Source organism: Odontomachus brunneus, unplaced genomic scaffold (genome assembly GCF_010583005.1).
Source record: "Odontomachus brunneus isolate Ranch 3 - 2012 unplaced genomic scaffold, Obru_v1 Obru_scaffold_027, whole genome shotgun sequence".
Classification (NCBI taxonomy): Eukaryota; Metazoa; Arthropoda; class Insecta; order Hymenoptera; family Formicidae; genus Odontomachus; species Odontomachus brunneus.
The window spans coordinates 952,563-968,563 of record NW_022639477.1 but is presented as its reverse complement, the minus strand read 5'-3'; the positions used below and the strand labels follow the sequence as shown (position 1 = coordinate 968,563).

The window sequence follows — 16,001 nt, the reverse complement described above, 5'->3', positions numbered from 1 at the left end:
CCCCTCCCTCTCTCTCTTTCTCTCACGATGAACGTCGGTTCGCGTGTTCGACGAGTGTTCACGGAGTGTGTGATGTCTTCGCGGGCGTTCTTCGGGAGCGATGGGTTTTCGATGTTTGACGAAATGCGAGTTCATCCGCGGTGTCTACGCGACGCGCGTTTTTCTTATCGCTATAATATGACTTGTCGCTTATGCCCCTTGTGATTCTCAGGTAACGCTCGACGTGAACGATAATGCGATCATCAGCTCGTGATTCGATGCGCGCTCGTGCGTGTACCTGTCGCATCGGCGCGACGATCCGCGTGAATTTAAGAGGCGTTCCCACGAGGAGGACGCAGCACGAGTCTTGGGTACGACGAACTGAAAGGATCACTGCAATTTGACGGCTAGGGGTTCCGTCGAGCGGTCGCGTATCTTCACAACACCAATCCACGTCGCGCAGACACCAGCAGTTAACACTAACGTTAACATTGGCTACCTTATAAAGCGTACATCTATGAATAAAGCATCGAGTCTAATTACGCCTAAAACGCCTATTAAATGAGCCTCCCTTCGCACAGTGGCCGCACGCGGGTTATCGCCGGCGTGGGTTCCTCGACAATCGATCCACCATCGATCGCGCGTATTTTCAGGGCGACGCCTCTCGCCCTTCTTTAGAAATATTGCTTGGCCAAGCGTTAGTGGTGTTACACGTAAATTGACTAGAACCGTTTGTAACGTGCGTTTCAGACAACCGACAGACTCGGGCTTTCCGCCTCTTGAAACAACCTTGGTTGGTGAAGAAGAGAGGACGTACGACTGTCATCGTCCCCCTTCGGACAGCAAAGCTTGACTTCCATTCTCTTGCACACACACACACTCTCTCTCTCTTTCTCTCTCTTTCTCTTTCTCTCTCTCTCTATCGCTCTCTTTCTCTCTCTCGCTCTCGATATCGCATACAATATTGACTGAGTATACATGCCACTTGGTGGCACGACCTTAACCTTAACGCGAAATATATCTTTAAATTCGTAGCGGTATCGCTCTCGCTTTACAGTCAGTCGACGTACAGCGCACTCGACATTCGAGGTACGTGCCGTACGATAAATTCGTGGCACGCAAGAAATCAATCATTGTGAATTTTACACCAATCATCAAACCTGTCCGCGCGCGGAAGCGCTGTCGGCCGCTCCAACAGGGGTGGACAAAAGAGCGCTTCCAACGCCGGGATGTGCGTGCGCGTGTACCGTCGACAAGACGGACCAAATTCAAAAGTGTGATGCAACGAACGTTATCGAAAATACTGTTTGCATTAATAAATATCCAAATGGAGCGTCGCATATGCGACGAAAAGGAAAAGAAACAAGGAAGCGGATAGACACGAGAGTGCGCGAATAATGAAAATCGACGCGAAAGCAACAGAACAAAGAGACTCACAGTCTCACCCAACCCCCGAATCTCGAGTACGCTTTACAGAGGTTTTCGTGTCCTCACTTGATCATGATACTCACTGCCGTGGGTCCCTGAGAGATAGCGTTCTCCTTAGAGGCCTCTTCGACCTCCTTGAGCTTCTCCTCGGCCTTACGTTCCTTCAAGGCCTTGAGCAGCTTCCACTTGGACCCGGGTGGGCCAGGACTCGCCTGGCCCTCCTTCAATGTCGTGTCCGAGCTTCCGCAGGACGAGGAGTCGATCTTGATCTTCGGTAGACTCAAGGTCGCCGTTGTAGCAGTCTCGGCGCTACCGGCTCCATCGCGCTCGAGGCCTTCAAGGACAGTGCTTTCAGAATCCCAAGCTCCAGGGATGCTGACCGACACTTCGCTAGGTGGTACACTTACGCTACCTTCGCGGGAAAGGGAATCCGAGCCCTGCAACACCTTCTCGCCGTCGCGACGCAACGTCGATCCGTTAGAGCTGCGTCTTGACTGCTGTTCTTCAAGATCCTTGGGCAGCTCTTCTTCTTCTTCTTCGTCCATCGACTGGCCGGGGCTATCCGGGCCGGAGGTCTCGCCGGAGGAGCCTTCCTCCGTGGACGGTGGAGGCCGTTCTTTCTCTTTCTTGGCTTCGATCTCATGTGCCCAGGTGTGGTAATCGGTCACCCGGGCGAACACGGCCTCCACACTCTCCGCGGATTTTCGCTTCGGGATCGGCTTCTCATCGCGATACCTATCGTTCTCCTCGCCACGATGCTCCTTTGCGACCGTGCCGTTCATTCTAGCTCGCGGTTCCTCTCGTTCCTCCTTCATCACTTGATCCTTAGGCTTCGTGATAGCTTTGAGCTTGAGCTCCTTCAGCACGAACGACATCCTCTCCTTCACCTCTTCGTCCGGCTGGTAAGCTTCGTGCTCTTCTTCCTCGATCAACACTTCGGTCATCTCCATCTCCGACTGTCTTTCTAGCTCTTCGAGTTTCCTCAGTTCGTAGCAATACCACTCGTCTTCGGAATCGATTGAGTCTTCGGTGCTCTGCCGTCGCGATGACACTCTCGATGTGCTCCTGTACGAGTGTGTGCTGCGATTATCTTCGTCAGGCTCTCCCGGTCGCGAACCGGTCCATGGTATTTCCAAAGATTGTTGATGGCGCGGCAAGAAACGACCACCGGCAGGTCCATATCCCCTTCCCATGCTGGACGCCGAAGGGCTACCTTCCGACGGTGGAGCCTCTTCTGACAAACTAGTGACTAGTTCCGGTAATTTCGCGCTGCCAGACTTTTCGCTTTTCTCACTCTTCTCCGACATGTCTTCTGAATACTCGAAACTCGCCTCCAGCACTTGCGCCGATCCCTCTTCCATCTTCTTATCGTTGTTGGTTTCCTCGGTCGGTGGTTGGTCGTCCGACACTGTTGAGGATTGTCGTTGACGATATTTGCCGAGAGCTCGAGAGACCGCGAACTCCATGCTCGAGCCGCCAATCAGAGTGACTGGCGGCAATTTCGGTGCTTTCTCGTTTGGTGCCTCGTCCGAACTACCCGTCGACCTCTTAATATCGCCAACAGTCTGGAAGATGGACGATCCGGCGGATCCTGAGCCGGTGCTCTTGCCAGAGGTCTCTTCCTCGACAATACCCATCTGTTCGTTCATGTCGTGCTCGCTAACTTCGACTTTCCTCTGCTCCTTCTCCTTGGTCCACGTGTCTTGAAGAGCTTGCTGATGAAGTTGCTCCTGATGCTGCTGGATTTGTTGTTGAAGCGCCTGTTGTTGCTGTTGCTGAAGTATCTGCTGCTGTTGAAGTGCCTGCTGCTGTTGGAGCGCTTGTTGCTGTTGAAGCGCCTGCTGTTGAAGCGCCTGCTGTTGAAGAGCTTGATGCTGTTGAAGAGCTTGATGCTGTTGAAGAGCTTGATGTTGTTGAAGGGCTTGATGCTGCTGAAGGGCCTGGTGTTGTTGAAGAGCCTGTTGTTGCAGAGCCGCTTGATGTTGTTGTTGCTGTTGTATATAATCCTTTTGCTGCACTTGCATCTGCTGAGGGTGTGGTTGCTGTTGCTGCGCCATCATTTGCTGCGGCGGTTGCTTTCTCTTGGTACTCGCGGTCTTTACTTTTGCGAAAAAAGGCGGTTCTTGAGTGATATCGGATATCACGCTATCCTCGTCTTCCGATAGGCCGCTTTGTCTACCGCTACTCCATTCGGTCTCGGACTGTTCCGGGTCGGACAGCGATTGCGACTGATGACTGCGGCGTTTTGCTTTCTGCAAAATGCCAGACACCGTGGAGACTAAAGTATGCTTCTTTTTCTTCCTCGCGGTCTGACCTCTACCCCGCCCTCTCCCTATGGCCATTTCGGCGGGTATCCTTTGTTGACCGTCTTGAGGCACATCCAAGTCTTCTCTTCTCACTCCTCCCGGCAGCGATTGACTTCTGTGTCGTTTACTGAGATGCAGATCGGGTAGCCAATTACTCATGGAGCTCATCGCGTTCTTCAAGGAGGAACCCCTTCTGACTTTCTTCGACAGTTTGGTATTCTCAGCCTCGTGATCCTTCAAGTTTGTAGCGATACTGATGTACCCGGACTGAGAGACTATTACGCTCGATGCGTCGTAGTATTCACTTTGCTGCGTCTGTTGCTGCTCCATGGGTATCCTGCCGCTCTCGTGATCCTGAATGTACTGATGCTCCCGTTGCCATTGTCTCTGATAGCCATCTGCGAGTTGCGCGCTTTCAGAGCTGCTGAGTCGTTGGCTGTACGGCTGGTATTGTTGTTGGTAGGCTTGCGGATAATTCTGATTCGCGTAGGTGTGATGCGATTGATAGGGATGCGCTTGATAGGCCGGTGGTTGGGGATACCTACGATCCGTGTACGGGCTCTGAGCGTAGCTGCCGTCTGAGGTGAGCGATCGAATGCTGGAGGATGTCGAGTCGTGCGGTATCTGCTCTTCCATCGAGTTCAGCCATGAACTGTCGTTCGTCTCCGTTCGTGGCAAGTTCGCGCTAGTTGGATAATACGAGAGCGCGTCGGTGATGTTGCCGGTGGGGAACATCTGCCGATACATCGCCGCCTTGTAACCCTCGTGATTCGCCATGCCGTCTGTGAACGAGCTGCCGCGTATTGGTTTCTTCGCGTGAGTCATGGCGCTCGTCGTTTCCGTATACTGAAGCGCGCTGTAACCGTCCGGGTAATTAATGTACTGCTCCATCGAGTCGGAATAGTAAGCCGAAGTCGTAGTTTTGGGTCCATAAGAGCCAGATCCACTAGTGTAGACGCTCGTGATGGCTTGCTGCCGATTACTACCGGCCACGGAGTAAATGGCCGGCTGCTCCGACCTGTAGACGTAATCCGTAGACGTGCCTGATGGCACCGAGTCATAAGTATGCTGAAGACTCTGCTGACGGCTGCGTTTCTTGGGACTCTGGCAAGTGGTGGTGACGCCTGGCGGCGCCGGCGGAGGCACGAAATTGTATTCTTCCTTGGCTGGTGATTTGGCGGTGGTCGTATACGCCGACAGGTGATTCATTGTCGTGGTGTAAGGATGACTCGTCGTAGTCGCTATAGTGCTCGCGAAGGCGTCTCTACCTTCAGGAGTGTCGTAGAGCGGCTCCTGCGTGATAGTTGCAGTAGTAGTAGTTTCCGGCAACGGCGGGATCGGACTTGAAGTCCTGGCGGGTTGCGTGCTGGCTATAAGACTCGTGCGGGTGTGATCCACCGAGTAGGAGGTCAGCATCTTTGCGATAGAGCTTTTCGGCGAGCTCGGCGACTTGTCCAGACTGCTCCAACCGCTCATGGAGGACAGGCCAGAGTCGGACTTGGCCGCGACTATGTTGGCGGCACTGCTAGACTTGACCGCGTGCTTCGGCGAGACTCTCGGTGATTTTGGTGAGTGAGGAGTGCGCGGACTTAAGCGACCCTGCTCCATGGAAACGAGTTTCTCGGCATTTCGCAAAAAACTCGGGCTCTGCGACCTTTTGGGCTCCGGTTCTCGCTGATCCGCACCGGGCATGAGGAAGGACTCGGTGGTGTCTCGCGGTGCCGGTGGCGGAGGCGAGTTGGGAGACGGACTGGGAGGTGTTCTGCTCTCTTGGAACTCAAGATTCAGTCGTGCTGCGCTACCAAAGTAACCGTCTTGCCTGGTGCGCAGCCCTTGGACACTGTGTACGCTCTGCACGCTGCCTGCCGACAGCGTGGGCGACGGCACCTTGTCGGTGGTGGTGCTGTAAATGGTGGGCGAAGCACAGGTGACGGCTGTGGCGAAGCTCTCTGCCATCAGATCCGTCAGCTCCTTGTTTTCCGCATACCCCTTTGCGAAGCTACCGACGTCGATCGGCAGCTGGATCACCGGCTCGGGACTCTTCTCCAATATGGCCGACGTGTAACCTAATCTAGGTGGAGTATAGGTAGTCGAAATGGAGTCTAAGTTGCTCCTGGACGTAGAGGTCAGTCTTGGTGATATGGATCTCGTTGTGAAGTCGCCGTCAGTGGCCAGCCCGCTATCTGTGCTCACTCTGGAGATCGATCTGCCGGTGGATCCGGGACTCTTGGAAAAGGTCCAACTGTCCACGTCGGTCTCCGCATAGATCTTCCTCAATTGTTCGTCTATGCTGCTCGCCTCTTCTGCCAGCTTGGCTTCTGCTTCGGACGAATACTGCCGCTTCGGCGAGTCGATCAGCCGCGACTGCAGTTCTATGAGATTCTGCGAGTCCTTTTGTAATTTACTAGTCAGTCGATCGATCTCGTGCAGTTTCTCCAACGCCACCTGGTCGAGGGAGCTGAGCCTGGAGAGCTGCGCGAGATCTTGCTCGCTGACGCATGGCGTGTTACCTCGATAGCTCTTATAATCGGCCGCGCTGAACACTTCGCCTTCATCCTCGTCCGCTTCGTCTTCTTTCTTCATTGCAGACGCTTGCACTTCTTCTTTGGTCGGTGGCGCCTGAGTGGACAGCTCTTCGAGCTCCTCCTCCTTCGGTATAGTCTTGTCGAAGAGGCTGGTCTCAACTTCCTTCTTGCCGTTCACATCTTCGTCCTCGGCTTCTTCCCAGATCATACCCAACTGCGACGTCGGTCTCGACGTGTCCCCACAGATCAGGTCCTCCCTGTAAGCGTTATTCAGGCTTCTGTAAAAGGCCTCGTCGGGAATGTTGCCCTCTTCCTCGAGAGTCTCCAGGGTGTCGAGATTCCTCACGTTCCTGTGCATGTCGGTGACTACGGCCGCGGCCGTCGTACTGTCTTGCGTGAGCCCGTGCATCCTCGCGAGCTCTTGTTGCGCGAGTTTCTCTCGCAGCACATCGGTCTCCTCGATGCCGATCGCTGCGCCCAAGCTCTTTGCGATCGCGTCCAACTCACCCACTGAGCCTTGCTGATTGGCCAAGGTCTCCTCAACGATATTCACGTTCTCGTGCGTACCGCCACTAGTGTAGAACTCGATCAGTTGACTGATCACCGTTTGCTGCTCATACAGTAGGCCTTCCAACTTTTCCAGTCGCTCCCACATCTTGATGTACTCCTGGCTGAGGAGATCCAACGCCCGCCACGCGTACTTCAGCTCGGTCTCGAGAATGTTCAGCCGCGTACCGAGTCTCTCCATGTAGTCACCTATGATGTAGTCGATATTACCATCGCTGGGCGCGGCGTAGCTCGGCAAGACCGGCGAGTGAGACCGCGGACTGCTCGACGCTGGACCGCCCAATTTCGTCGAGTCCATCTTTCTCAGCAGTCTTGTCCGCTCGCGATACGCCTCTTGTCTCTTTTCTCTTTGTATCGTTTTTTTGTTATTATCGTTTTTCTTGTTGTTGTTGTTGTTACACACCTACGTTTCTATCTGACGATCCCTGAGGCGATTCATCGTCGTAAGTCTCGAGGCTCGCGTCCGAATCAAGTCACATCCCGCCGCGTGGACCAAGGAGGAACATGAATTGCGACGCGGCGAACCTCGCGGAGGCCGTCGTAGCGTCTGGTCTCGCGACGATCTCCATGTTGACTCGGCCCATCCGGAATCCTCACATCTCACACTTTAACGCTCTAGCTAAGTCCTACCGGATTTCTCCAACGATCACTCTCGCGTCTACATGTATCGCCGGGAGTGTCTTTCTCCGTTGCGATCTGCCGCTTCTACACGGGCTACACTGCGTACACAAAGCATGGAAGTCGCCGAGGCGCGAGCCTGATGGAACGTTCGAGATCGCGCGACACCACGCGAATGGCACTTTGTAACCAGTCTCGTACGTTCATGCCGCCGTTGCTGTTATCTGCAAAATAGCAAAAAACCAACCGCCATGTGGCTCAGCACCTGGGGCACGGGGCCTGAGCACCGAGCCAACGCAGCCGATGCAGTTTCCATGGTGTGTGCGTGTGTGTATCGCGTACGTTCGGCCGTACACGATCAAGGATATAATACGTGTGTGCACATCGTAACGTAAGATCGCGAGATAGTCACAAAGTGACAGAAAACGTGCTGAGGCGTTTGCTCGCATCCACGCTCGCGACCGGAGAGAAGTCTCCAAGTATAACCTGACCAAACCACCAACGAATATGATAAAATCCTGCCCGATTAATGGACACTCCATTATCATAATACCATTTAATTTCACTCTCAGATCTTTATAGAGTGTCTTTATAAAGATTTCCATCCAACTGCGTTCCATTGGCCCCAATCCAGAGTTATAACGGAGAAGCAGCGACGGCAGTTACGTCGAAATCGAGTCGAAATACTCCGAATAGAATAGTATTCGCGTTTCTTGAAATATCACATAGCGTGCCGCGAGAAAGATCGATTGACCGGCATAATAATTTATGAAAATGAAGAGCGGCGGACTCGAGAGCCGCGCTTCAAAAGAGAATCGCGCACTCGGCACGGCGCTTCTTATCGATCACGAGCGGGCGATTCCGCGTGTCCTGCCAGGATGATCGAAATAACCGTCACGACCCAAAAACCGACGACGGTCGATGATGGTATCAGCCGTCCGTCCCTGCAGAATCCTCGACGAGAGTTCATCGAGCACGCCCTTTGTCAACGTTATTGCCGCGTCGCGCGCGCATCCTGATACCGATTTTTCGTATCGTACTGCCTCCGTGATACGCGGGTACTCACTCACGTAGACGGGGATTTTCACGACGAGGAGCGATGAAATCGCTTCATCGTCTCGCGGCAGTAATAAGAGCGCGCGTCGCTTAACGTCAATCCCGCGCGGATCAGTCGCGCGCGATCTTCAAAGACATTGACCTAATTTTGCACGCATTATGCGCGTCGTTGAGACAACGACTTTGCTCGGCTTCGGCTATGGCCCGTGAGATGTTTTATTCTGCTGATAGTCGCAAAGATATGTAAATTTGCATGCCGCACTTTGCACTCATGAGACCTCCTTTCAGACTCAATTGTGCCGTTTAAACGTTTCATCCGCGTCAATTGCGATAATTTGTATCCATAAAATGTTATTTCAGTCGAGTTAATTTAAGTTAATTGGTATGACTCGGAGAAAAGAGATTGATTGTAATGTTAACATGAAGTTGCTCGTGATGGACGAGCTAACGCATTTTGGTCGAGGAAATTGAATTTCTTTTAGAGTCAAATTTGGGTCATAGAGATCACACAGAAATTCTGGATCTTCCGAACAAAACGCGTTGGTGCGTTCATTAAAACCAGACTTCATGTTAATACATTTTTTTCGCCGTGAACTCTATTACAGAATGTATTCTATTACTGAATGTACTTTATTACTCAAGTTTCCTTCTCCTTCTTGCTATTTTATCTTTATTTATTAATATTATTATTAATCTTTCTTCTTTATCTTCCATCTTCTTATTCGCGTAATAAGCAAATTTTTCAAATAAATAAATGGATAATCGATGAAATGTCGGCGGACGTATTCCTATTATCACCTGAAATCGTTCGATCAACTGCCACTCCGGCGTATCGAGCTCGAAGAAAAAAGAGGCAAAAAGAAAAAAAATATAGGAAAATGACAGTTTGCACGGTAACGCGCCTTAAATTTTTCAGCTCTCGCTCCTTTTCTTCCCATTTAAAGGCGTATCGACGTTCGTTCGACGGACGAATCGGGGGAAACGCCGTTAAGAGACGGAATCGGATGTGAAGCGTTGTGTGCGCGTCCAAGGAAATATGGTTCGACATATTTCATCGCGGCGCTAATAAATTACTCGCCGATCTTGAGATCTTAACAGGCCGGCCCGGAGCCGGCTATTTACCGTATACCCGGCTATATATCAGACGACACGTCTGTTTATCATCGACGGCAGCGGCGGCGGTGACGGTGGCGACGGACCTACTCCTCTTTACATCTCGCGTGTACTCGGAATTTATCCTCGTCGTTTCACATGCCAGTAGTCTTCTATCGGGGTTTCCTTCCGGTTAAGCAGGCGGAGCACTAGCACAGAGAGACAGCAGTGGCGCGGATGCCGTGCACAGAAAAGAATACCATCGCGACGATATTGCGCTAGATATACCGCACGACAGATTCCTCGCCGGGTCAAAATGGGCATTCACGAGTTGCATCACAAAAGAGGCAAAACGGCTATGCATGCAGCCGTCCTCCTATTTGACGAAATGTCGTCGTCATCGTCGTCGTCGTTGCGAATTCAACCCGCCGCGGAATCCTTTTGCTTGCAAATATTTTCCCCTCGGCGCGCCCTTCACAGAAGAATCGCGCCACGTCGATCGGGAAAACAAGGTTACCCGCGCTCCATTGTTCCACTTTAATGTGTCGCTTCGTTATTGCATCGTTGTAACGTGACCTTCGTCGCGAAACCATTGGCGTAAAAATATCGGAACGGAATATTGTTAATTTAGACAAGGGGATATGGACTGATTTTGCGGTAAGGGAAAAGTTAGGAGCATTACGGATAACTACCGACGGTAGTTAGAGTTATTTAGCACGATTCGTCGCCGTTCACTTCACACGCACTCTGTGTCTGTGTACATTATAAATTGACGTAGCAAGTTCTTCCAGAAATGTTACTTTAACTGGTTATAAACGTCACAGTTCCATCACGACCTAGTATAAACTCGAATAGGATAAAATACTCAATTATTGATCCTCCTTAGTCATTGACATTCTAGTAGTCTGGCTTTTCTCGCGATCAATATTGGTTATTCACGGTTTTAGATGTGAAATTCTCTTTTAATATCATTAAAGGCACGCAAGAAATCTAACTGGGATGCTGTACGATAAAAGACATTTCGTATTTCTATTGATCCATCTAGGAAAGATTTTGTCTTAAATTTTCAACATACTCGTGTATTAATTTAATATACTGTCGTTGTGTTAGTTTGACTATTTTCGCGCGTTGAATTCTTATTTACCATTCCTAAAATAACAACAGTTAAAATAACAATAGTGTACGTTTCTGCGTTAATTTTCACCATATTGTTTACATATCTGCACTTTGTGTTAAATTAAATTAGAGTAGATAAATTGGGATATGTGAAGTGTTGAATTTAATATAAAATTTTTCACAATGTATGTGTGTGTGGTTGCATGAAAAGCCAGGTTCTTTTTATTTAAATTGTCAATGTAACTAAAGGTAGGTCAATAATTGGGTGTTTTACAGAGAAGTCACGGCGGAGATAATCGAAGTAACTTTCCATTACTGCTAATCGGATCTTTCTCTCACAGAACTACACTGAGTCGCACGGTCGTTCTCTCTATCTTTCCCTCGTGTCCCGATGGCAGATATCGAAGTTTAGCCGTCAGTACAGCTAGAGAGATTCCAGACCGCCACTGGATTATCGATCGCGGCACGCGTATTACAACTCGAATGTTTATTACACGCTATACAGCCGTACGGCTCATAACGCGATTACCATTCACGTGGCGGGCGGTGAACGGCAGAGAGAAGTTCACTGTCGCGTGAACTTGAGATTTTTCGCGTCGCAAGTCGTCGGTCATTACCGGCATGGAAAGCGCCGTTCGATATTAAGCGATGAAGTTACTGCACGTTCTCCTTCCGCGCGACGTGGTCTATAATACGAGCTCGCGAGAAAAGGAGAGAGAGAGAGAGAGAGAGAGAGAGAGAGCCAGAGAGAAAGAGAGAGAGAGATGAAACGAGGATGAATGAAAAACTAGTCGCACGGCGGGTGATAAAGCCGCGGCGGGTCGTCTGTGGACGTTTTCCAACTGTTTCAGATTTTGCTCTCTAAGCCGACTTAAGCCGCGCTTGGTAGTTTATTCAATTAAGAACGGAAGTCCGGTGGCGCGAATTGACGACGGAAAGTCCGGCGGATATCGGCGCGCTTCGACTTCGATGCAACAAGTCACGTCGTCGTCGTTGTCGTCGTCGTTGTCGTTCGTCGTTGTCGTCATTCATCGCGGCCTGTTGAATGGATTTCATTTTGCACGATCGCGGCCGCGCGATATTGTTCTTATTCGCAAAACCGCGGCGGATCGCCGCGTCGCGATCGTAAATTGATACCTTCGCCCCCTCGGATACAATCGGATTTGAGGAATCTCCCAAAGCTCCCATTGTATCTGTTGAGTTTCCGCGGCGCTGTTCAAAGAGGATTTCGACGGGCTCACGGACAAAGTAGACAAAACGACGACTGGCCAGCCGGCTGACTACTGGTGTGTGTACGCCAGCTAGGGACGGAATTTATTATACTTTGCACGCACGAGAGGGAGAGAGAAAGAGAGAGAAAGAGAATACTCGCTCGAGCGCGGAAAATTCGAGCATCTCTCGAGTGCCTAATGTTTTCGCCGCGCTCGAATTTGCCTAGCTCGTAAATCTCGCAGTGGAATCCCTGTTTCTTCTTTTTATTTTCCGAAAGAAGCGGAAAAAGAAGCGAATTCGTCGCTTCCTTTTTTACAATTTTTTGCCCGTTCGCGCCGTCATAGAAATCGCGAAAATTTACATGCTCTGTTTTAACCGCTGCTTTTGCATTAAACTCTACTATAATGTTAATATCGTTACTACGTGTTACTACGGATATACGTGTTACTACTACAACTTTCGTGTTGGAACAAGCAAAAAATAAGATTGGGGTAAAAAATAACTATAATTTCTGTCAGATTGACCGTTTTTTTCTCTCAGTGTACACTCTCTCTCTGTCTGGAAAAGCGTCGTGATATGACGACCCTCGAAGCGCGTGTAAGCACGTTTGCTTGCTGGATAATTTGGCGCTCATGTCGGCTGAGCGAACGAACGTCTGTTCCTTCCCGTCCGACGGGCGAAGTAACGGCAAAGTGGTTTCAACCCGGCGTAACATCTCGTTAGAAGGGAAAAACCTTTGCTCGACCGCTTCCGGATATCGCAAAAGACCATAACCTTGTTAAAAGGCGGCCGAGATTAATTCACAGCGCGTCACGCGCAACGAAAAATGGGACGGCCCCGCGGGATTTTGCAGTTTACGCCGGACTTTTCTTATGTGCCTGTTTACTCGAGGAAAATTTCCCTTTGAAAGGCCAGCGCGCTGCTCGGAAGGCCGGTCGAGTGTCTTCGAGGGCATTTCAGGACGCGGAGAAGGAAAATTGGTCGCGCTTGTGTAATTACTCGCGCCGTTGTCGCACCTAACTTTGCAGGAGGGACTGCCGCGCGCGCTATTTAACGCGGCGGCCATAAATTTCAATATTCAATTTCGCGGCGACATGGTGGCCACCGAGATCCGCTTTGGTTCCAATTATTGCCCCTTTTTCCCCCAATTCCTCGAGCACGAATGCCGGGGCAAAAGTGTAAATCGTCCCTGCGAGGTGATCGTGAAAGCAGGGCGGGTCGAGAAAACTTACTTTCTTTCTCTCTCCCTCCTCTTGCAAGGAGATTTTAGCTTTCTTTTCCTTCGTATACACACAGAAAAATATATCCTGCATTCAAGCATGCTTGAAACAAGCACAAGCTTTTACTCGTCTCAAGCATTTCATAAGTTTATTTATTCACAAATATATCATAAGCTCTAATTGTAAACATCAGATTTGTTCGAAGTATATTCGTGTCCGGGAACTTTTATCTTAGTGAATTTGGCATTTTAAACAAGAATGTTAAACTAAAACGAAAATTCTTTTTTAAAGCTTTTCTAAAATATGATGAGTATATTTTAGAGATATTATTATTATGACTATTAACAATATTATATATATGAAGAAAATATTCTCTGTTGAAAATAACCTAGTCCATTGACTATAACCATTGCTTAAAAGAAATAAAAACAACTGAGTAATCCCTTTCTTAGCAGCAGGATGATACTTTTCTCTCTGTATTCATAATTATCTTTATGTTTCATATCTTAGCCAATATTTTCATTTTCTGCACCATTTCTCTCAATTTACGCCGTAAAGTACAATTGTTATATGTACGTGAACTATGGATTTTGTAGCCCTAGGGGGTTTTCCCTAGAGAGCCAATAAATCGCCGTTCCCTCTTTCCCTCTCTCCTATTTTCAAATTACAAATAAGGAGATTTCCGTGTTTCCCCGCCACCAGACATCATCTCTGACGCGCCAGCACGCAGCAACGCAAACGTCTTATCGGAATAATCGCGGTACTGACAATTAACCCGGTACACAGCTAACGGAGAGATTGCTCGCCGTCCCGTATTGCAGCCCACGTTGCCGACAAAAGTTTCCTAACGACGCTCGGAACGATGGCGTTTTTGTCGCTTTACAACACGGCTCTCTTCTGCCGCGTAGCTTTTTATCGGTGTCTAAGAACTATGTAGGTCGAAGGTTGCGCTGGCGGAAGAGGGACGCGAAGCAGAGCGATTTAATCCCATTTCCGGACGGACAAAAGAGAAAATGACTTCTACCCACCCCCTACACCGCGCGAAACGTTGCCAATTTATACTCGCGCCCGCTCGATGCGGGCGCGAGTTTTTCCGGACGATGCGTCGCCATCGCGCGGCATACAAGCGAAATTAATCAGGCGGCGCTGCTCGAGCAACAGGTCTCGACTGTTTGGTATCATTAATAGTTCTGCAAAAGCATTCATCGCGCGCGGCGGAAGCCGCCACCGCCGCCGCCGCCGTCGTCGTCGGCGTTGACCTCGCCGCGAGAGCCATTAAGCCAACCAGAAGAATTAATTCGCGCTGTTATTCTCCCGATGTAATAACAAACATCGCGGCTCGAATTATCGCCGGACCGCCTTTGGTCGACGTGCGTCGGCCGCGTTCTTCATTCAACTAAAACAGTCCCGCTAAATCATCTCCCCCTTCCACAAAATATGTTAATGTCCCACGGAAACACAATCCCCGTGGCGCCTCGCTATTTAGCGCGCAGTAATCCGAAATGCAGCGGACATGTTATAAAGTTAACCGCATTTGTTAGCCGTACTCCTGCTCCGTGTGTACAATATTTAACGAGTTACCGGAAGTGCGCCAACAATGCTCCATTTTCCGGCCACAATTCCGTGGCCGTCGACGTGTCCTGGTGGAACGCGAACGATGGATTTAATTGCGGCCGGAAATAAGATATTTAATATATTGCGATATCGGAAATATTTTCCTGTACTTTCAATAAAATCGAAAACGGTCGTCAAACACGCCATCCCTCGCCCCTCCCTCCTCTGGTTCACTGTTCCGGAAATACCCAAAAAAATACAATCTTACTCTTAGCGGAATACTTTTTATATACAAAATGAGTCACTCACTATTAGGTTTTAAAATATTCTTGGTTTTTATATTAGAGAAAAATAGTGTAAGGGATAAACGTAGTCAGAAGGAATAAATATATTGTGGTAAGGCAACCCTTCCAACTGCACACAATTATTTATTCCCTACGCATTTTTCTCTAATTTAAAAACACAATAGAGATATTTTGGAATTTAAGGTGATTTTTGCTCTGTATATTGGCCTTAAAAGGATTCTTCCAAAACCAAAAAGAAAATAATCTAAGCATAATATTTTTCAAGTTAGAGAAATGTCGTCTTTCATGTGGTTCTTATCTGCGCATGTCTGTACGCGTGTGGGCGTGGCCTGCGCGCGGCGAACGTAACGTCGTTCTATCACGCGCATATATAAATGTAATATACGTCCTGGGCGATAAAGTCTGCCCAACGTGGCGTCCTTTTTATTAAGTTTAAAGCCTTCTCTCGTCTCGTGAGCAGCTGATAGATTCTCAAGATTCGCGGCAGTCCCCGACGGTAATTCTCATGTATATGGCAACGTGGTTGGCCGACGATGCGGTTTATAAATCCGATAAACCGCGCCGCGGATGGGGCATTATTATGGATCTCGGTATGCAGGGGATCGTGGCGTGGTTTTGATGCTGTCACGACACTCGCGCCAATTTCATGCACGCCGTCACCCTCGTAAAAACCAACAGATGAATGACCTCACGGTCACGAACTATCAAAGACTCAGCTGGCACGGGTTAATAATTAATCCGAGTCAATGCGCGAAGCGACGGTGTGCATTTGAGAAATATTTATGCGCCTTTATAAATTTTCATGATCCGCCAACCCACACGCAAACGTAGCTACACGTCCTCTAGGTAATCCCACCGGCACCGTCGTTTCGCGTTTACACGCGTCGCTTCACCAACGTTCGGGGATCCTGAGGTCGAATGTACGTGTGCTTCATGTAACCTTGCTTATCACATCGCTGTTATCTCCCGTAATTGGAGAGAGAGAGAGAGAGAGAGAGAGAGAGAGAGAGAGAGAGAGAGAGA

At 49.6% G+C, this 16,001-nt stretch overlaps 1 protein-coding gene across 15 annotated transcripts in view; it reads right to left on the bottom strand.

Annotated features, from left to right (window-relative positions):
* Window positions 1-16,001, bottom strand: part of LOC116842854 — a 140,762-nt gene that overhangs the window by 70,167 nt on the left and 54,594 nt on the right. For 9 of the 15 annotated variants that reach the window (XM_032812604.1, XM_032812607.1, XM_032812612.1 and 6 more), the window contains exon 1: window positions 1,491-15,971. In XM_032812604.1, coding sequence (XP_032668495.1) covers window positions 1,491-7,103 — 5,613 coding nt within the window. In that variant the 5' untranslated portion in view covers window positions 7,104-15,971. Of the gene's footprint in view, window positions 1-1,490; window positions 15,973-16,001 lie in introns of those variants that run through there. The other 6 variants (XM_032812602.1, XM_032812603.1, XM_032812601.1 and 3 more) reach the window with 3 other exon arrangements.